General features: G+C 45.9%; 2 protein-coding genes across 28 annotated transcripts in view; one reads left to right on the top strand and one right to left on the bottom strand.

The window, feature by feature from the left end:
* Kiaa1328 (KIAA1328 ortholog) overlaps nt 1-4,489 on the top strand; it is a 257,014-nt gene extending 252,525 nt beyond the window's left edge. For both annotated transcript variants that reach the window (XM_052156056.1, XM_052156055.1), the window contains one exon: nt 1,596-4,489. In XM_052156056.1, the coding sequence (XP_052012016.1) occupies nt 1,596-1,800 (205 nt within the window). In that variant the 3' untranslated portion in view covers nt 1,801-4,489. The remainder of the gene's footprint in view (nt 1-1,595) is intronic.
* Nucleotides 4,490-16,582: 12,093 nt separating this feature from the next.
* Celf4 (CUGBP Elav-like family member 4) overlaps nt 16,583-21,854 on the bottom strand; it is a 278,574-nt gene continuing 273,302 nt past the window's right edge. For 19 of the 26 annotated variants that reach the window (XM_052155776.1, XM_052155796.1, XM_052155777.1 and 16 more), the window contains one exon: nt 16,583-17,552. In XM_052155776.1, coding sequence (XP_052011736.1) covers nt 17,526-17,552 — 27 coding nt within the window. In that variant the 3' untranslated portion in view covers nt 16,583-17,525. Of the gene's footprint in view, nt 17,553-19,610; nt 19,665-21,854 lie in introns of those variants that run through there. The other 7 variants (XM_052155772.1, XM_052155774.1, XM_052155773.1 and 4 more) reach the window with 1 other exon arrangement.

Raw genomic sequence — 21,854 nt, 5'->3', positions numbered from 1 at the left:
GGTATGGAGCACTGTGGTAGGTGTGTCAGCTCTCCTAATGGTATTTGGGTATGGAGCACTGTGGTAGGTGTGTCAGCTCTCCTAATGGTATTTGGGTATGGAGCACTGTGGTAGGTGTGTCAGCTCTCCTAATGGTATTTGGGTATGGAGCACTGTGGTAGGTGTGTCAGCTCTCCTAATGGTATTTGGGTATGGAGTACTGTGGCACAGGGTCAGCTTGACTCATGTGTTTGAATGTGTGGCCAATAGAGAGGATGGCACTATTAGGAAATGTGGCCACATTGGAGTAGGTATGGACTTGTTGGGTGAAGTGTGTCACTGTTGGAGCAGGCTTTGAGATCTTGGGGTTTTTGTTGTTGTTGTTGTTGTTGTTTTGTTATTGTTTGTTTGGTTTGGTTTGGATTTTAATGGTTTCTCAAGACAGGGTTTCTCTGTGTAGCCCTGGGTGTCCTGGAACTCACTCTGTAGACCAGGCTGGCCTCAAACTCAGAAATCCACCTGCCTCTGCCTCCTAAGTGCTGGGATTAAAGGTGTGCGCCACCACTGCCCGGCTAGGCTTTGAGATCTTATATATGTTCCAGTTATGCAAAAGGGAGAATCCCCTTATAAAGTCTACAGATCAGGATATAGAACTCTCAGGTCTTTCTCCGTCGTCATATCTGCCTGGATGCTGCTGTGCTTCTACGATAATGAACTAAGCCTCTGAAGCTGTATGCCAGCCCTCGTTAAATGTTCTCCTTTATAAGAGTTGCCTTGGGGCTGGAGAGATGGCTCAGAGGCTAAGAGCACTGACTGCTCTTCTGAAGGTCCTGAGTTTAAATCCCAGCAACCACATGGCTCACAACCATCCTAACAAGATCCAATGCCCTCTCCTGGGGTGTCTGAAGACAGCAACAGTGTACTTACATATAATAAATAAATCTTAAAAAAAAAAAAGTGTTGCCTTGGTCATGGTGTCTTTTCATAAACCCAAACCAAGATAGGAATTAATTTTTATTTTGCTTAACAGCAGATCCATAAAAGTGGATATTCATACTTTAATGTAAATTCACAAATTAGATTAATTCGTTGAAGAAAAAGATAGCATGGTTACAGCTACTAATAGCCTATAAACTAATACATAGTTGATGTGTCAATCTTTCTCTTTTGCTATCTTTGCCTTATTAATAATTTTGTAATGTGATCTCACTGTGTAGACTAGGCTGGCCTGGAACTTACTGTGTCAATCAGACTGGCTTTAAACTTACCTGCCTCTGTGCCTTCCTCCCCCCATTGCTAGGATTAAAGGCGTATGTCACCACTATTGTATATGTTAATCTTGATAGGAAAACTGAAAATATTACTCTAGGAAGTCCAAGGGGCCTTGGTTCAAACCCTTGGCTCATCTCTCTGGACCTCAGTTTTCTCACTTATAAAATCAGATGAAGCTTACAGACAGGAACAAGAGTCTTGTGCTCAAACCCTTTCGGGGGTTTTCCCCGTAAAGTTTCCCTTTGTAGGGCTCTGTGGTCAAACTCTCGGCCTGGGTACCTCTGAGGGGTTTTGGATCCTAGCATTCTAATGTTCTAACCCTGTGTTCTCTGACTGTCTTACAGGTATGACACATCTCTTTTGGACTTGGTTCAGTCTCTGAGCCCAAATTCTGCTCTCAGATCTCAGTCCCATCCCTCCAGAGCTGCAGGGACATGGAGTACTCGCCGACCTACCCCTCAGAAATCTACCTGGAAGAAAGTGTGGACCCGTAGGAGCCCCGAAGACCTGGAGGAGAATCAGATTCTGGAAGACATATTTTTCATATGACTCTGAAGCACACCCTACAGAATTTTCACAGGAAATATTTGGGTTCCTTTCCATATTGATATAGGATGTTAAATTGGGAAGGAGTCTCTCCTTTGATGGAGACCTCTTGCTGGCATCCTTTCATGGTATTGAATATAGAAACCATTCTAATAAATCAGGGTGTTTTTTTTTGTCAGACCAGTCAGCAGGAACAGACTAAAGGAGAACGCTTAGAAGTAGGATCTTTTCTATACCAAACAGAAATTAGAAATTTAGGATACTTTCAGTGTGGCAGACTCCATAAATATCTAGTGTCATTTTAAGAGTGTTTTCAATTTACTACTGCAAAAAGTTGACTCTTTACAGAAGGAAAACTTTTCCCATTGACGAACTCTTAAATATGAAAGTAGCCACTTCAGAAAGACTTCTCTTCTCACTAATGCTAAGTGTGACTCTTCATTCGGAAATTGAAGTTGATAACCCTAATATCGTCTTACATGGGATCAGTACTTGTAGGTCATAGTGATCATCAACCCGGTCATTGCCACCCCTTAAACCAAAAGGCTTAATGACTTAGAGGGAAGTTCCCAACCAGACAGTGGCATTAAACCACATGTGGGAATGGCTGCCTAGGGAAATTTACCAGTTTCTCCAATGTCCCATGGTGAATGTTTTTTGTTGACTTCACTGTTGGTTGTTCTTGTAAACTTTATCTATTGTTGTGTCTGAGGAAGATGGCACTAGAGCAAGCATGGTATCAGATGGTCTCAGGTTGGCAGGCTCCTTCTGCCCCCACCTCACTCCATAAGGATGAATAGTCCTGTTCTGAGCTCCTGGGGATGCACTGACTCTAAGAAAGCTCTGCTGATTATCCTTCTTACCCAGATCTAAATCTTTTGTCTTCAGGCTGAGCTCAGTCCTGTTGAGACTATTCATGCTCCCCTCCCTTCCAGCCTCCCAATCTCATACTCTTCCTCTGAGGCAAATGCAAGGGCAAGACTAATTACTTGTAGTTATTCCCTTTGGAAATTGAAAGTTCATTGCAGATTCCAGTTTCCTTTTCAAAGTCACCCTGAGAGTAACTTGAACAGGCTTGTTCCACTTCAGAACTCCTTTAGAATATGTCTTTGGAGTGGTAGAAATGGTCATTTTCTCAGTTGGGTTTCCAGAAACATCTTTTCTCTATCTTGTGTGTCAAAGACAACTTAACTGTTCCTATTTCTTTAGACTTGCTATAATCATAGTCACCATTCTGAGCATCAGCAGTCTTACTACTCCAATATGTCTCCAGAAGGAAAAGAAAGAGAATCTGATCTCTTTAAAAAGACCTTAGAAGAGTTATAAACAGCCTAAAAACTAAAGCATTTTTACGATGATATGCAGTGAATGGAATTTAATTGCTTCTTCACCAGCATGGGAAGTTTGGAAGAGAAAAAAAAGTTTTCAGGGGAGCATCAGTCAGCACACTTTTCATACTTTATGGCCCTACTAGTTGCCTTCTTTCTCTTGCAGGCATTTGTGTGCATGTGCGCGCGCGCACATACACACACACACACACACACACATAAAACCTAGAGACTTTGTAAGTAACTGAATGGTGTATGTTAACATGCTGATCTGTATTAAATTCCCTTTGAGATGTATGTGTTGTAGAGTGCTGGGGCTTGAGCTGATTGGAGCCTATCCTACAGAAGAGTGGGACGAAAGTAGAAGCCATGTGCCTCCCCTGATAATGCACTCTTCAATGGTTGGTTGGGACTTGTTTGTCCAGCTCCTAGATGTTTCCTCAAAGCAAAACTGCACTCAGTAATGAAAATTTGGTTTGACAAGATTCAGCAAAGTCACTGGATAGGAGCAGTTCAAACCCAGAGCTGAAGATGGGGGTCATTGTTCTTTTCTTTACTTCTCAGTATCCAAACTCTCAAGACTCTTCTACTGTCCAGTCTTTATTCATCAGCCACATGGATTAGTAGCACATGAGAGCAGTGGGAAGAAGGGAGGAAAGGAAGTAGGCCTAATTCTGTTTGCAGCCTTGGCACAATCCCATGTCGCACGCAGCTCTCTCATAAAGGAGAAAAGGAGGGCCAGAAGAGGAAACTGGAGATGGCGGGCCAAGGGACACTTCCACTGCTCCCTCCACCGTCCCTAATCTGCAATTTAACATTTTCTTCCAAATTTATTATTTCTAACTCTCCTACTTAAAAATACAAAGAACTCTGCAGGGCTTATAGGAAAAGGGGCTCAGCCCTAGAGGGGCTCTCTGTCTCTGTCCCATGTCCCTCTGCTGTGTCCTCTGCCTCCGTTACCTTCTCTCCTTTGCTCCCCACTGGGACTCGCTACTGTTAGACATGTCCCAGTGACACACTCCTCTCCCCAGGTCCTTCAGGGTGAACAACTTGAGACTAAGTTGACCACTTTGTGAAATTTTCCTTCTGTTCCTAGCACTGTGTACTGCTGGCTCCAGTAAGATTTTCAGATCTGTCCTACCCATAGCCCATGGGCCACATATGGTCAAGGACAGCTGTGAATGTGGCCCAACACAAAACTGTAAACTTACTTCAAACATTTTGAGTTGTGTTGTTGTGATTTTTGTTTTTCACTTTTTTGTGTAACTTGATTGTGCAGCACTCAAACATGAACATTGTATATAATAAATCATGTCATGTTGCAGTATCAAACGGCTGGCCTTGTGGCCAGTCCAGAGACTCTGCTATGGCCCTCCTCATTATGACACATTGTTCTGGGTTCTTTTGTCTTCTTATTAGAAGTCCAGGTGGCCAGACTGACATATGCTTTGTTAGAGAAGCTAACTTTACCATTTGTGACATACAGATATGCAGGTGAGTTATTGATACCTTTTGAGAATAATATCTCTATCTGCAGATTTTAGGCCTGACCTGTTGACCTAGCCCTAAAAACCTAGACCAGAGAAAAGCCAGGGTGAGAAGGTCAAAGTTCCCAAAACTGTGAGGCTGGCAGTTGGAAGATACTGAGACACATCTCCTTAGATCATGGGAGCCATCAACAGGCCCACAGCCGGGAGCAGTGTTCGTGTTAGAGAAGTAGAGAGGTGGTTGGCCAGGCAGCCTCATTCCGGAGCTGACACACCCCTGCCCTCCTCTGTAGGCTGACACCAAGCTGGCACCAGCACACACAGTTGCTCATGGTGGACTCTCACCCGAAAGCGCCCTCTTTCTTTTCCCTGGGTGCTGCCCCACCCTCTCCTCCACACCCTTTTCAGCTTTAGGTCCTGGGGTGGCCAGCAGGCTGCTGAGGTGAGGGAGGCCATACTGTGTCCCAGTGAGATGAAGTGAGCCCTCAGTTTTCCAGACCTACTCTGAGATTTTTAACTTGTTGGATTTATGTAGCATTGGGAAATGGTAAATTATATACATTTTATGTATTTTCCGAGGACGGTTATTTATGGAGGGGCATTTTTAACTCAAGTGCTAGAAATGTTAAATCATCATAATAAATTCATGCTATTGAGACTTTCTTACAGTGTAATAATCTCTCTCTGAGTACGAATGAAGAGATCCATGACTTCTTTACCATACCATGATGTCTGCTTAGAGCGACACAGCTTACTTCACCAAGCTGGAGAGCAGCACAAGGAGATTTACTGGGTCATGGGTGGAAAAAGGTGAATGAGGCTGAGTCTGAGAAGACACACTTGGAGCTGAGACAGCAGACAGAACTCTGGTCTGTGCGGGCTTCTTCCTGGGGTCAGCCATGCCAGGGCAGGTCTGCCTGGCACTGCAGACCCACAGCTTCCTCCTGAGCTTGGGAGTGGCCACTGAGCATAGAAGAGGGGTCAGAGATGCCAGGGGCCTTACATCCTGTTCTGTCCAGGGACAGATATCAGAGTGGGGCACATCTCCCCACAGTGACAGATTGTTGTCCAAAGCAAAAGGCTGGTAGCCATCTTTCTAGAATCTTCCACCCTCCTCTTTCCTCCCCACCTCTGGATTCATGGCCTTCCTCAAATTCTCAAGGAGTTTGAAAAAAATTCAAGAATCACCAGTCTTGGGTGAACTCTGAGTCACTTTGACTGTCTTGGGAAAGTGTGTCAGTCTGGATTCTCAGCGGCATACAGAACAGTGGGCAGAGAGAAGGTCAAGGTGAGATGTGGTGCTGTTTCTCTGAGGTCAATGTAGAGAGAAATCTGAATGGCAGCCCTGGCCTAAGCAAAGGACTGAGGTGTTTGAAGTTGTGGAGGCTAGAGATCTAAGGTAGATGTGATGTCTAGTGTTACCAACTTGACTAGATCAAGAATCTAGGAAACTGCCCTCCAGGTACACATTAAAGAATTATCTAGTTAGGTTAGCAGCTGAGAATGCTAGGAATATTAATGTTGTCAGGAAGACTCATCCACTGTGGGTGGCACCATTCCCTGACAGGGATTCTGGGGGGTGTAATAGGAACTGAGCGCTAGTACACATCTGTCTCTCTACTTCCCAGCTGCTTCAAGCTCTGACTTCTCTGCCTTGGACTGTAAGCAGAAGTCAACTCTTTTTCCTTGAGGTGCTCTCATCAGACTATCTTATCATAGCACCAGAAAAAATAGCAAGGTAGAGAACAAGCTCACAAATAGCCTTAGGTGCCAAGTCTGTGCTAAGCAAGGCCGTGGGAAGACTGGGGAGGGTCTGACCCTCTTTAACAGTGTACTATTCCCCAGTGCTTCGTTAGCAACCCAGCCTCAGTCCCTATCTGTGCGGTACTGTTCAAATCCCTTCGCCAGTCCAAATTGAGTGTTTCAGCCTACATAGCATAGACAATGTACATATTCACACCTGCCTTTGCCCTTTCCTTGCTGAAACTAAGGATCCGATTAAAAGTTGCTCACATACCTACTGGGTTGCACATTAGGCGTTTTCACAGTTTATCTGAAGGCTAGCAGCGGGCGAGAGCTAGGGACTCCATGACTGCCAGCAAGAACTCAACCTACCAACTCCTGATCATTGCTGCCTCCTTCTGTGTACTCCACCTTGGGCAGGGACTCCAGCTCCTTCTTCACGCCCAGTAGGATAAACCACCACCCCAATTTCAGAGTGCTGCTTACCTGTCTTCCCCTTCAGACTGGAACTTTATTATCCTGGCTTCCTAGTATACCTGGCTTTACAGACCTCAGCCTAGTTGAGTGTCAGCAGCAGGCAAAGCGGAGAGCTGATCCAGGGCTAGGACTTCTGAGCTATGGAGACGCCTCCTGGATGCTGTTAATGACTGGTGGTCTTTCTCTTCTCCCCTTCCTCAGTCCTCCCATCTCTCTCTCACATTCATACACATATACATGGGTGTGTGTGTATGTGTGTGTGTGTATGTGTGTGTGTGATACTGCTTTCTGTCTGGATCCAGGCTTCTCCAGGAAAGGAAGGCAGATGGGCAGTGGACAGCTATTGCTCACACTGGCCATAGTTGGTGTGGGCTTTTTTTTTTAATGTTTATTTTTAATGGCCTGGTATCCATATGCAGGACCATATGAGCTTAATGTGTGAAGATTAAATAGGAACCACCCACCTATTTTATACTGAGCTTAGAATATAGAAAAGTTGCAGAAATTATTTAAAGAACTCCTGCATACCCTTAGCCAACAGATTTTAGAATTCCCATTGTTGTTGTTTTGCTTAGTCACTCACTGTCCTTCACAGACATATAAACAACCATACCATTACTTATTTTTCGAAAATACTTGAGGGTAAGCAAAGACCCAATACCCTCTGACATTCAAATCATTTTGCATGTACTTCCTAAATACAAGGGCAGCTTATTATATAATATGGTGCTCAAAATCAGGAAATGAACTGAAGACGGTGTACCATCATCTAACATACGGCACAGAGCTCATTTGATTCTTGTCAGTTGCTGCACTGATATTCCTTACAAAAACCAAACCAACAGACACATTCTGGAGAAGTTTTTAATTCAGAATCATGAATTATGTTTAGTTGTCATGTTTCTTTAGAGTGGTGTGAACCATTTATTTAATTGAATGTTCCCCATTTTGGGCTCATCTGATGTTTCCTGATGGTTTGATTCAGGTTTTGCATTTTTTAGTTTAAAAAAAGAAGTGGTGCTGTGTCCTCAGGATATGGAATGGGAGGCTCTTGACAGCTTCAGCATGATCCAGGAGACACAAGCCTGGTCGTCTGAGCACGGTGCTGCTGGGCAGCTTTCTCCACTATAAAGGACCGCCTTTCAGCACCATCTTAGCCTTTGAGCCTTTGAGAGCACATGCGTGCTGTGTGCCAACCCACTCATAACCCAGCCAGTTCCATTCCTCCTGGTGAGATCCTGTCTTTCACCTTGGACCTGCCTTACATGCGTGCTGTGTGCCAACCCACTCATAACCCAGAAAGTTTCATTCCTCCTGGTAAGATCCTGTCTTTCACCTTGGACCTGCCTTACCCTCCACCAGCCCAGTGCTAGGAGACAGAGCAGAGGATTTGCTTCTTGTCCTCAGAGTGTTCACTGAGGTGAGAGCCCCAAGCGATGCAGAATAGGGAACCCAGCAGGCAGGCCCGGCCAAGGGGTCCCCCTCAGAGGGAAGCAGGAGGTCCTCAAAAACAAATGGGCCCTGGACTCTGAATTAAGGGACAAGAAGAATTCGAATGGTCAGAAATCTGGAGAGGCATGAGGATCTGTATCCATTAACTGATCTTCAAGGTCCCAGCGGAATGCCAGGATAGTAAACATCACCTCAGGAGCTCCGATAGCCCCAAGGGAGATTACTAATCAGAATGGGGCCACATACACGGGGGACATTGCTGAGAATGTATGGAGCATGGGCCGTGGCAGATCTCCACCCCTGCCACATTTTGTACCATCAGTACATGCAGCTAGGTGCCTGCTCTGTGCTGGGCCTGTTTTAATGCAGTCGTAGCTCTTAATTGAATGGGTGGATATCTCCAGTGCAGCAAGCTGTCTTCTGCCCAGAGCTAATAAAGGTGTGGAAAGACTTGTATGTGAGCTTCTCTGTCTGGGAGCACATCTATGAGGAGATGGGCTGTGAGCACTCATGCGAAGCTCCACCTCTGATCTGGTTCCTGTCTGTTGCCCCTTCTATCACTTGACAGAGAGCTTCAGGTATACTAGCGTTGGGACAAACCTTGATACCCACGAGACCTGCATGCTCTTCAGAGAAGGAAACTGATGCAGATTGATTTGTGCCTCTCGAGGAAAGCCTGATTCCACTCCTCCGCCCTGTAGTTAGACTGTGTGCATTCCCGATTTGAAAATCCAGCCAAGAGGCTTCTGAGTCTTGAGTCACACAAGTCCTCTGAATAGGGAGATCTGTCCAGCATAATGGCAACATTAAGTCAGAGATCTGCTGTGAGGAAGACCTGGATTCAGCCCCAGCTCAGCTATACGCTCTGAGACCTCCACAGTCTACTGAAACTTACCTGGATCCTTCTGCTCAGGGGTGTTGGGAATAACTAGGGTGGGGTCATGATGATTGATAAGTGCACTGCTTTAAACGAGGGCCCGTGCTTTCTCAGCACAGTCCCTTCCCCTCCCTTGGTATCTTGTAGTTCTTCAGGTCTGGGTTGCCTGTTCCATGCCTTCCAGGTTTTTGTCTACACAGCCTCCACTCCTCCTGACACTTGGCTCAGGTCCTCTCCATTCTATGTTCCTTCTTGCCCTCTCCCCTCTAGCTATCTGTCCCCTCATGGTTTCACCTCCATGTGGTTGTCTAGGAATGAGGGAACAAGGGCAGCTGGTTTATAATCAAGGCCCCCACTGCTTTCTTGCTGTGTAACTTGGGGTACATTACCTACCTTGTCCAAGTTGCCAGAGGTTTCCATCAAGGAAAGTGATATCAATTTACAAGATGACCTCCAGGATTACAGATTAAAACACCACTTACAGGGTGACCTCCAGGGTTAGATTAAAACACCTCTACAAGGTACCTGAAAGATAGCAGTGTGTTCCTGGCCTTAATCTCTCCACCCTAATCCTTAGCCCATTGGTGTATGCACTCTGAATGGCTGAACTCGGGGAAAGAATGCTGGGTCCCAGTAACTTCCATTTAAAAGTACAACTGTAGAGCTCAAGTCTAACTGTTGGAGTGGAGGCCTTGGGCAGGGCTGGGTGTCGGAAGGCTTAGTGCGAGTTTGTGGGGCCTGCCCAGCAGAACCTCATGTTCATTTATAAGGCTGTACATTCTGCCTACACTGATAAAAATGACCCGCAGTGAACTCATTCCTAAGGACTTTCTCTGATGTCCAAGAGGAAAGCAGGGAGCAGAAAACCAAGATGGCAGCTAGTTCCTGCTCCCCTTGATCTCATGTCAAAGTTCATGGCCACTAGAAAGAGTTCTCAGGAAGAAGTAGCAGAGAGTCATGGCAAAAATGAGTCACCGTGGAGGTCCTGAAGATGAGAAGCACCTTCGTGCCTTAGCTGGAGAAGCAAGGACCTTCAGAAGCAGTTAGTGATGGAGCATCAGTCTACCATCAATCTTAAGAATCATCTTAGGGTTCCTCCCCCACCCCTGAGTTCAGCATCCTGGGAAAATGCTGACATGGCATAAAAGACTTTTACATTTCCAGTAGCTGCAGAAAGTGTTAGTAAATATAACATCTATTTTCATTTCCTCTTGTTAAAACAGAAGCTAGCATGGATTTTGGGATTCCTTCCCTCCCCCCACCCCTTCCAAACTGTCCCTATCACCATCAGTTGCTTCTCGGGAGAAGAAACTGCACACCCTAGCCATGTGGAGTGCCCCTTCCTTCCCTCAAGAACTCCAGCTGCAGCATGAATTCATCCTGAGAGGGGAGAAGCACAGTTTTCTCAGTATAGATAGAGCCATTTTACATGCAAAGTGGGGATCTGAAGGCAGTGGGTGGGAAGAGGGGAGGGATGCGAAGATATGCCACCAAGGAAGAGTGACTGCCAGAGAGAGGCAAGGGGTGTAACAACAGCCCTTTGGCACAGGCAGCCTTATCAAAGGACTTACCTTTTTTAGCCACATTTTCCCCTCAAGAATAATGACACAATCATCATAGACTTATTGTGGAGATAAGAATCTAATTAAAAAGCTCTCAGCACAACATCTAGCAAAAAGCAAGCACCCCATAAGTGATAGCTACACCCATGCCTCAGACTGAAGTTTCCACAGCAAAAGTGAGTGCCCAGGCAAATCCCTAAGGGTCCCACTGCCAAGGCCTGCTTCTGTTTATCCCCACTAGGAACCAGATAGAAACTGCAGCATGTGTGACAGAGTATGCCTTAATCCTGGAAGGTCAAGGCAAGTTCAAGGCCAGCCGGAACTACTTAGTAAGACTGGTAAGGGTGGGGCTGAGTTACTGCCACCAAGATGCCAAACATCTAGCTAAAGGGCCAATATAAACTGGAAAAGCTGGTGGTGCTGGAGGGGAAAAAGAGCCAGAGTCAGGCTCAAAGACTGCTGGTGTACCCTTTTGCTTACCAAATTAGCTTGCAGTTTGAGGGCATCTGAGGCAGGAGGATGGCCACAAGCAGAAGGAATTACAGCAGTCTTGATGCTCATGGAGTAAGGAGAGAGAGCAGAGGGTGCTGGGGCATGGTGCATCAGATGTTAGCTAACTGGGAACCCTGGATAACAAGAGTCAGATTTATGTGCACCCAGGATGATAAGGATTATCCCAGGGTGGTGTGTGCTGGCTGAGCTTAACGGAACAAGACCTAAGTGCATAGTGTTAACTTCAAGCTCTGGGTAGGATCCTAGCAGTCAGTGGAATATAATTAAGGACAGGGAAGGAGAGGAGTGTATATTCATTCTGCACATGTATTCAGCGATTCCTATTTGCAGGGAAAAAGGCAGGGAGTGTGTGTGTGTGTGTGTGTGTGTGTGTGTGTGTGTGTGTGTGTGTTACTCCTCAGCACTTTTGGGGTGGTATTATCCCCATTTAAAGAAATCAAGGCTTGCAAACATTAGCCAACTTTTCAAAGTGACTCAGAAGGCACTGGAGGGAACTGGGAGTACAATCCTGCTCTGAGTCACAGCCCAAGCCTCACAGAGAGAGGCTCTGTCACACTCTCAGCTCTTAGACACAGGCCTTTCCACCCCCACCCACCCCCCAGTGCTGCAACTCCTGGTTAGAACACCATCACCATCAGCAGAGATGAGGTCAAGCAAAATCCCCTAATGAGATTCTTTCCCCTAAGGAGAAAAGACCTGGGGCTAAATGAGGGGTCTGGAGAGCAGGAGCTACCTTAGGCAGGTCTGGGGCAGCTGGAGTGTTGGGGACCAGAGGCAGGAGCCAGAGCGGTGAGAATTTGGAGGAGGGTAGGTGGCTTATGATAACGGATGAGAGTTTAAAGCAAAGAACGGAAGCCCAAAGCCCAGTGGGAGGGGTGTGTTAGCTATGTGACTTACTCCACACATGTCATTAGCTCTACTTAGGAGACATTTTCAAACACGCACCTCTTTGGAACAAGCTCCAGTGATCTATAATTTGTCCTTGCAGGCAAAGTGACTCAGCAGTGATGACAAATCTAACTGCCAGAAGTTAATAGTCTATTGAAGGTGATATATCAATGGCAGCTAATAATTTGTGTTTGAGGAGAAATTCTATTCCGGGAAATAGCCAAAGTGGCATTCACGGTCAAGTCTGATGTTGTTGCCTTGGGCTGAACTGAGCTGAATTCCCACGTATCCCTTCATCCACCTTACCAGACAGACAGGCAGGCAGGTAGATTGTAGATTCAGGCTGATTCACTACAGCCCCTACACCAGAAGGCTCTGTAAAGGAGCTGCCATGCCCCAGATACTATTAACACGCACTGGGAGATGGAGACATAGAACCCTGGTCAGAGAGAGACTCTGTCGTGTTGTGTCCCACTGTACCTGTGCTCTGAATGTGGAAAGGCTGAGGAAAAATGGGACAAGAGCCAGAGCTTTAGAAAAGCTAGGTGACAGGAAGGAAGTCAGGGAAAGGTCTCTATATTAATTTTATAGTGGCAGCATTGCGAAGGAAGGTCAGAAGATAAGGGCGGGTTGGGAAGGAGGAGAAAGCCAAGACATCACAGGAGTAGACAAACTTCTGAAAGGACTTTGCAAGACCTCGGGCATGCCCAGTCACTGAAAAGATATTGGAGAGGGACTCAGGGTCATACGTGAAGGCAGGCCCACTCTCAGGACGGCCATGCAGAGACCGCAACGCAGTGTGAAACCGGAGAAGCAAAGCTTGAACCAATGAAGTTCCTTGTGTCTGCTGCATGTGTCACACGGACTCAAAGACTGATAGGAGAGAAAGCTAGGGGGTGGGCCCCTAGGAGCAGGATGGGACTTTCCTTGCTTGGAGTTATGCTAGAAATAAAAGGTTTACAGTCATGAGTAGATTGACTCTTACAAATAGGGGCTCTGTTGATAACCCACACAGCAGGAAGGATATCAGTGGAGGGCTAAAGGACAGAAAAAAAAAAAAAAAACAGCAAAACAAAACAAAACACCCGGAAATTTCTGTAGGCTTCGCTTGGACTTTCTTGACTCTCTAGATCGCAGGTACTCCGCTGGGAAGGAGGGAGGAGCCATGGCTCTCTGTAACTTACAGAACACAATGTAGAAATGTAGAGCAAGCTCTCAAGGACTTTGTGCCTTGGATGTTAACAGATTGCATCGTGTGCTCAATATACCGAACACACGGCAGTTGCTCCATGTGTAGTCATGCCATCCAGGGTTTATTTTATACAACGGACACATTCACACTGTGGCTCTGGTGATGGGCATGTGTTGAAGAGGTTGAAGGGGCTCACAAGCATCTCAGTCCTTCTCTGGTGGCAACTCCAAGGGGCCCTGCAGCCCTAAACCAGAGTACCTCAGTAGCCACAGGGCAGGCCAGTATCCCTGACAGAAGGGTGGCAGTGGGAGGTAAATGTACAGGCTTAGCCAGTGTGGTAATAACCGAGAATAACTGTCAGCCGACATTATCTTTCTCTAGCTGGTTTATTTCAGCTCTTAGTATCCTACAGAAACCAGAGTTTGAACATGGTACAACCTATAAACCGTCTCATTCCCCAGAGAATTCTTAGAAAATGCCTTGGGTTCACATCCTGTTGGGAAGATCTGGGTGCATGGATTAATTTACGGACAGTAGTCTACTCTCATAGACTGTCCATATTTGCTGATACACGGAGGACTTTTTTTTGGCCGGCACTTCCAGGGTCTGGATGAGACACATGGGATGGGTGTGTGGCCCCAGTAGGAAGAGTGGGGAGAGGACTGGTCCACAGGTGGCAGGGATGGCTCCGCAGATATGATTATAGTTGCTTTGGAGAAGCCAAGCCATACTCCAAAAGGATGAACGGCCTCCTGCTGCCAATCCCTCCTGCAGACACTTTATAACTCCCCTACCCCCAGCTACAGACGGCGATGAACTATTAGATCCTGTCCATCCCTAGACCACGTTTCAGGGTTGCATGCCAAGAACTAGGGCAGGGTAGAGAGAGAGATAGCATGGAGAGGCTTCTCTCAGGAAGGGCCTGGGAAACACGGGGGTGGGGGGGTGGGATTCCTCTATCAAAGATGGCACCCAAGAGTCGTGCACCACCCCCCCACCCCCCCATCCCCCCACCCCCGATCTCCAGCAAACCCTGTTCCTTGTCCTTTCCCATTTAGGACGTCATTCATCTTTCCCCAAGACATCTCAGGTATTTAGAGTTTCTGTGTCTGAGTGAGGGTGGAAAGCTGTTGTGGGCTGACCTGGTGCTGTTGGTATTCCTATGTTAATTCTGCTTCCTCAGGAGGGGCCGCTCCAAAGAGCGTCTCATACTCAGGCTATTTCCTGTGAACTCCCTGTTTTAACTGGTCAAATAAAGCCTAGAGCCTGTGATTGGTCAGTAGAAGGGAAAGGTGGGGCTGGAGGTTTTAGAGAATGAGGGAGGAGAGGAAGGAGAGGAGGAAGACCGGACAGATGAAGAGGCGGAGGAAGGAAGACTGGAACCTGGAGGAACACGTGGCCTGGAGAAGCCTCAAGCAGCAAGGGATCTCAGAGCTGGGGACTAGAGCAGTGTGGTGGGAGATCTGCCCCATCTAGACGTGCAGCTTATAAATCTTATCACTGAGTTCTATGCTTTTGCATGGGCTTAAGTGGGTTGAGGATTTACAGCAACAGAAAGCACTTGTACGAGGCTTTCCCCGAGCTAGATTCCAGGTCCTCTTCCTACACATTCCTCCTGGGACAGGGCCTCTCAGGGCCACACTCCTGTCTTCTCCGGCTAGGCAAACTGTCTTGGTGAGTGCAGAAGCACAAAAGGCTCAGTGGCAAAGCTGGGATCATGTCCCCTCCCTCCACTGTCTCCTCCCCCAGGGCATAAAATCACCCAGTCACCCATTGCTAGGTCCATCCTCAGGGCAGACAAACTTCCTTTCCTTTTGTCAGAAAGGAAAAAGGGAGACTGTGAGATTCATGCCTTATGACCAGTTCTCAGGAAGCCCAAACCAAAATGGATTTGCAGTGGAGCCTGAGATATGCCAGTTGGGTTTTCATAGGGTGAACAGGCCTGGCTTTATTGTCCCCATTCACTGCTGATGTCGCTGTATGGCAGGTCCTGGGAAGAGAAAGACCCTGGGCCTTTCAGACCTTGCAGTCTTGAAGCATAACTGAAAAGAACGTGAGAAGCAGAAAGCAATGAGGACTCTGAGGTTTTTGGGTTTTTCTTTAAACTGTGCTTTATTTAGGGCTAAGCTGGAGAAAGCGTCATCCAATAGTTACAGAAGGTTACAAGGAGTCTCAGGGAGTCGGTGTGAAAAGAGCAGGTGTATTGAACTGCAGCTGTACTTTTTTATACAACATCTGGACATCCTAAAAGGAGTCAAGAGAAAGGAAAAGAAAACTAAATGAAGTAAAACAACAAAATAGACCGAAAGAAAAGGTAGGAGGCCTGAGAGCAACCAGAATTTTGTTGTTCTAAAGGAAAAAAAAGGTCGTTCCAAGACCCCCCTGGCCTCCAGATGGACATCAATGAGAAGCTCTTGAGGCAGAATGCAAAGCAAGTCTTCCCAAGGGTACAAATAAATTATAATAAATATGTTATACTTTAAAATATATGTGTTCTTAAATAATTCAGTGTTTTTCTGATTCTGAGTTTTTAAGCAATGTCTTTAACTGCTCTAAAGTCATTTACCAAAGATAAATATCGTGCTTTCATTAAATAGTTTTCCTTGTTTTTTCTCTATCATTACAATTAAAAGTCCTACAAAATATGCAAATTTATTTACAGAAAAACAGAGCCGGCATCATTTAAACATCCCTGTTTTTCAAAATTCCTTGTAAACAGTTTCAGAAATTCTTCAAAGATTGTTTGTTTTCTCTCTCTTGTTTAAGGTTTTTGTGTGTGTGTGTGTGTATGTGTGTGTGTTGTCTAGTTGTTTGAAGATGAAAAGTTCCCAGCTCTCCCTGGTCTGGAAAAGTCTCCGGAACAAGCACAGAAGGCGAGTGAAGCAGAGGTGAGGAGGGCGAGAGCGCGCATGCGCGCGGCTCCCCGGCGGGCGGGCGGACGGGCGAAGCGAGAGGCGGCAGGACGCTTCCGGAGCGGAGCGGCGCGGTGCGGCGCTTCCGGCCGGCCGGGCGGGCGGAGCCTGCAGGTCTGGACAGTCCGGCCTGGCCCTTGGGGACCGAGTCCGACAGCACTCGCGGGGAGACGGGATCGATGCTCAGTCTAAACTCTACAGAAGTACAGTCCTACAACATCTGGGATTTTAGCATAACGCTAACTTCTATAAGGTTTTTTTTCCTTTTTTTTTTTATTTTTTATTTTTTTGCTTTCCTCTAATTTTTTTTCTTCTATGATATAGGTATTTTAAACTTTTCCTTTTAAAATTCTGTACAACTATTATGATTTTAAGAGGGGGGAAGAATTAGAAGCATTTACAGACTTTTCACAACAATTACCTTGCCTTCGAAGTCCCCTGGTTCCCCTCGTGTTCTCTTTATGGTTAATGACTTAATAGCTTTGTTGCTTTCCCCAAATATCCACCAATCAATTTATCTAAACAGCTCCATCCAGACATATAATACAGAAAACCATAGGAAAGTTTCAGAGACTTCAATCGGGGTAATCAAAGCGCCTCTCAAAGTATCAAAGAACTAGTATCTCTTGCTGTTTTAAAAGCGTTGAAGCATTATTTTTTTCCTTGTTTTTTGTTCTTTTTTTATTTTTTTTTTTATTTTATTTATTTTTTTATTACATTTTCATAGAATCGCTCTAAGCTGTTTCAAGAACAGCCGGAGGCAGGAAGGAGGTTGGTCTCCATTCCACCTCTAATTGACAGAGCTACATACACATCTGCAATAAAAAGTTTGGTCCTTTGGTCCCTAAATAGCTAAAGGAATGACAAATAGAGATGCTCGGGCGGGCGGCCTCCCAGCCGCCTGCTGGGGACTGGGCCCCATTGTATACCTGCCCCTGCCTGCCTCGGGCGCCTGCGGGCAGGAAACGCCCCAGGATCGGCTGGCAGCAGCATCTCCTCCTAGTGCCCAGCCCTTCAGCTTCCCCATCTGGGCTCACGTTAGTTATTTCGTTTTAAAGTCGCGGGTTTTTTGTTTGTTTGCTTTATATCATTTTTCTTCGTCGTCGTCATCTTTATGTCTTGTATATTTTTCCCCAAACACGTGCCCTCTGCACTCCATAGACGCTATACTTTCCTTGAAGAAATGTTACAGTCACACGGAGTGTCTGGAGTCTTCAGCTTGATTGGTATTGGCTGATATGTCAAAGGTGTCGTCCAACAGTTCTCATTTAAAATAGAGAGAGAAAGAGGTTTGTTTTTAATGTAGCCCGTTCAGCATCCTGCCCTAAAATGAAGAAGACCAGTGATGATTAAGCCAAGTGTGAAAACACAGAATGCATCCAAACACCAATAGGACCCTGCCTCTGGGGAAGATGGGATTTCTGGGATATGGTAGGTGGTAAGGAAGAGACCAGTATGAGAATTAGTCATGATCATGATACAGCCAAAAGAAATTTGTTCTTCTGTTCAAACTGAAAAACCACTGGACAATCTAGTAGCGATGATTATAACTGGGGTTTAGTTATTGGGAAAAGAATTCTTGATTTGGCTTCCTTAAGAAGGATTCTGGATTAAAGGACTGCTAGATCTAAGGGGAGAATTTGGGACTGTGGAGTATAAATTTGTAATTAAACTTGTCCCTAAGGACCTATCCCAGATACCATATGTATACAGAAGCCTTGCAAACAAGATAGCAGGAATGTGTCAGGCTAGCCCACTCTCAGCTTGAGAAAAACTAGGAAGAGGCTCACTACCTCTCAATTTTTGCCAAATCCTTGCCCAGTTTCTAGCCAGCCACTTCTTCCCCAAGGTTAGTACTATTTGCGAGGCTGTGTGTGTATATATATGTATATCTGGATATATGTGTAGAACATATTCACCTGCACATATGTGTATATACATGTATATGTGTGTATGTGTACGCATCTATGCATACACATATGCACATACATAATACTGTTCTCATACATGCCAGGGAATTTAGAGGAAATTCAGAACTTCCAGGGATTGGATGGGAGAAGCTAAAAAAAAAATGTCAAAATAGATTTAATTATTGAACTTAAATATATTAACTGAAACAGTTCTTGGATTTTTTTTGTTTGTTTGTTTGTTTCCAATGGTGGTTTTTGTTTAGTTTTGCTTTTAAGGAAAACGAAATCATGATCTGACTAGAATCAGAAGGTGGATGTTTAATCACCGTGAGTTAACAGATGAGACTCATCTCCACTGTAGCAAGCAGTTTCCACTTATACATGGGGTGACTGGTTACACCAAGAAACTTATAACTGCAAAGCCCCTACGCGAGGGGACAACGTCATGCGTGTATCAATCCATGCTGGCAGGTTTTCACACTGTTGATTCAACAAACAGCAAACCGTACACAGCAGTCTAAACAATTACAACACCAAAGAAAATAATAATAAAATTAAAAAAACACTTGTCAAGGACCCTTTTTCAGTTGTAAATAACAAGATGCATTTTGCTTTGTTGCTGCTGTTTCTTCCAGACCAACCAAAAATACCCTCCCTATCCCCAGCCACCCCTCCCTCCCCACACTGAATTTAGCAGAAATGGCTATAATACAAACCTTACAATTTTTACCAGGCTCTCTCTCAGAGACCTCTGGCTTTGGAGTCTAGCTTTTTGGCTTAGAATTTTTTTTTTTTTTTTTACTATAGACATTTTGGTTTTCATATTTCCTTTTAGGTGAGATTTTAAAATAGACTAACTGGAAAAAAGACCAAACCTAGGAAAGTGTCAATTGAAAAAGGCCCCCAAATTTCTAGAAAAAAATAAAATCACAATATTTTCAAGTGCAAGTAAATCAACCACGCAGAAATATTTTAAGATGTTTTCCTTATTTTTAAGAAAAAAAAAGAATGGTTTATACAGTTAAATGATCCCATGTTTGATAATTGAGGAATTTGTCTTTTAGTTTTACTAATTGGTTTTTTTTTTTTTCGTTTTTGGTTTTTTTTTCTTTCTTTCTCTATGTGACATCTATAGAAGCATTTAAAAAAATAAAAATAAAAATGCTGAACAAGAAAAACCAAACAACAGAAACTAAAACCACTGCAGGCACCAAGAACAAAACGAAAATGAGCACAGCAAAGAGACCGTGGCAGCACAAGGGTTAAGAGAATGCACGTGTGATCATGACTGGCCAATCATCCACGGTACGACATCCAAGGAAAACGCTCCAATCACAGCACCTCCACGAAACTTGACGGCAAGTGTCATGCAACCGATTCTTAGCCTTGTTACATGACGCCATCATGTCACACTGTGAACTTTGAGTTGATTTGAACTTACGGATGGGGGACTTTTCTCCACTCTCATGTGATTACGTGAACTTTATTCCTAGCTCAGCGCGAGACTGTGGTGGATTTGACTGGCCCTGGTTGGGTTGTTGGAATTTGGTTGAATGACAAAAGAAGAAAAGATTTATATATATATATTTATATATGGAGAGAGAGAGAAAGAGAGAGGGGAACAAGAGAGTGTGGGGAGAAGGGAGGGATGGGAGGGTTAGGGATAGAGGGAGCAGAGGGGGAGGAGGGGCCAGGGGAGGGCTGAGGGTAAAGAAGGGGGAGGAAGAATTTAAAACAAAATCAAAAGGAAAAAATACTTATACAGCACCAGACCACAGCGTCAGTCTAAAGCTGATGAGAAAACAGCAGTCAAATCATAAGGGAACCAAAAGGAACTAAAAGGCATGGAGGAAGCCAACGGACACGGGACACAAGCACAGAGCACACATACACATACGGCTATTTATGCAGACACATGGCACACCATGAACAGGAGCAGAACCTCACACGGGGCCCCTCAAGGCACCCATCATGCGTTGGGAAGAGGAAGGGGTACAGGCATTTTGGTGAGGGGGGGCCAGAAAAAAAAATTTACCAGCCCCTCACACCACCATAGCCAGCAAGCAGATCTCAGGGAGCAAGGCCCATTAACACCTTTGGTGCCTTCTCCCCCACATGGAGAGCCCGCCTCACCTGAGGGCCTGCAGGGGAGCCACTGTGCCCTGGTGGACTGTGCAGGTGGGAAAGGTGCATCTCCTAAGGTACTCGGACACCAGAGAGGAGTCTCCCTGGACAGCACCCTCCCATCTATAGATCCTACCTCAGAAAGGGTGTTTCTGGGTGGCAGGGCCACCTGTGTTCACCCCTCTTTGCTCTGGCAAGCCAGTGTTTTGGTTTCGAGTATATTTTATCGAAGTCCCTGACATCCTGTAATGCCTGAGCACTGCCAGTTTTCCATCCTGATTACCCCAGAATATGACTTGCCCACCTGCTGGCCAAGCCAAGGTTGCTTCTATGCTGTGAGGTCCTCAGAAAGCACCAGGCAGAGAGCCGTGGGGCGGGGCTGCAGAAGGCAGTGTGCTGGCCTCCCATACCCCACCTTCCCTTTGCCCTTTCCTTTGCTCTGAGGACCTCTCCTCCATTCCCCCATTAGCCCTCCACTCCTCCACACTCTCACCAGCTGTTCAAACTCCTTGGGAGGAACCCGCAGGGTTAAGAATAATGGCTTTCTTCTGCATAACCCTAACCCTAACCAACCCTAATCCTAACCCTAGCCCTAGCCCTAACCCTAACCAACCCTAACCCTAACCAACCCTAATCCTAACCCTAGCCCTAACCCTAACCCTAGCCCTAACCCTAACCAACCCTAACCCTAACCCTAACCAACCCTAACCCTAACCCTAACCAACCCTAATCCTAACCCTAGCCCTAGCCCTAACCCTAACCCTAACCAACCCTAATCCTAACCCTAGCCCTAACCCTAACCCTAGCCCTAACCCTAACCAACCCTAACCCTAACCCTAACCAACCCTAATCCTAACCCTAGCCCTAACACTAACCAACCCTAACCCTAACCTTAACCAACCCTAACCCTAACCCTAACCAACCCTAACCCTAACCCTAGCCCTAACCCTAACCCCTAACCCCTAACCCTAACCAGCCCTAACCCTAACCTTAACCAACCCTAACCCTAACCAACCCTAACCTTAACCCTAGCCCTAACCCTAGCCCTAACCCTAGCCCTAACCCTAGCCCTAGCCCTAGCCCTAGCCCTAGCCTCACTCTCTTCGGGACTATCTTGTGTCTATCCCGCTCCAGCTCCCATCTGTTGTCTGTGAGTTTGCTCCCTGCTCCCTGTTTCTCTGCAGCACTCAAGCCTGTGCCAAGACACGTGCATCTCAGTTTTGTCTCCACGGTCTCCAACCCACTAGCCCCATGTAATCCACTTCCAGTCTCTGTCTTGGTTTCCTTAAAGGTGGAAGGGAAGCCTAGCATCTCACAATGTTACTGTAGCTAAGCTGTCCAAGCAACTGGGGCCAGGCATGGCCTCCAGCTCGGCCAGACACAAAGTACGGTTTCCCGTGTATCCATCCCCATAGGAGGGGTACCTCACGGAGCACAGAGCTCTGGAGGTGATAACAGGGTCCTGACCAGCATAGGCAAGCTAACATCAAGTCGGGAACATTCTGGCCCACTAACCTGAACCAGGCAGGACCATTTCATATCTATCATCTAAAATAGCTTGACTCTAGCCATAGACGACCCAGACACTAGCT

Source organism: Apodemus sylvaticus, chromosome 13 (genome assembly GCF_947179515.1).
Source record: "Apodemus sylvaticus chromosome 13, mApoSyl1.1, whole genome shotgun sequence".
NCBI classification, from domain to species: Eukaryota; Metazoa; Chordata; class Mammalia; order Rodentia; family Muridae; genus Apodemus; species Apodemus sylvaticus.
Note: the sequence above shows the minus strand (reverse complement) of the source record. Positions and strands in the feature narration are given on the sequence as shown.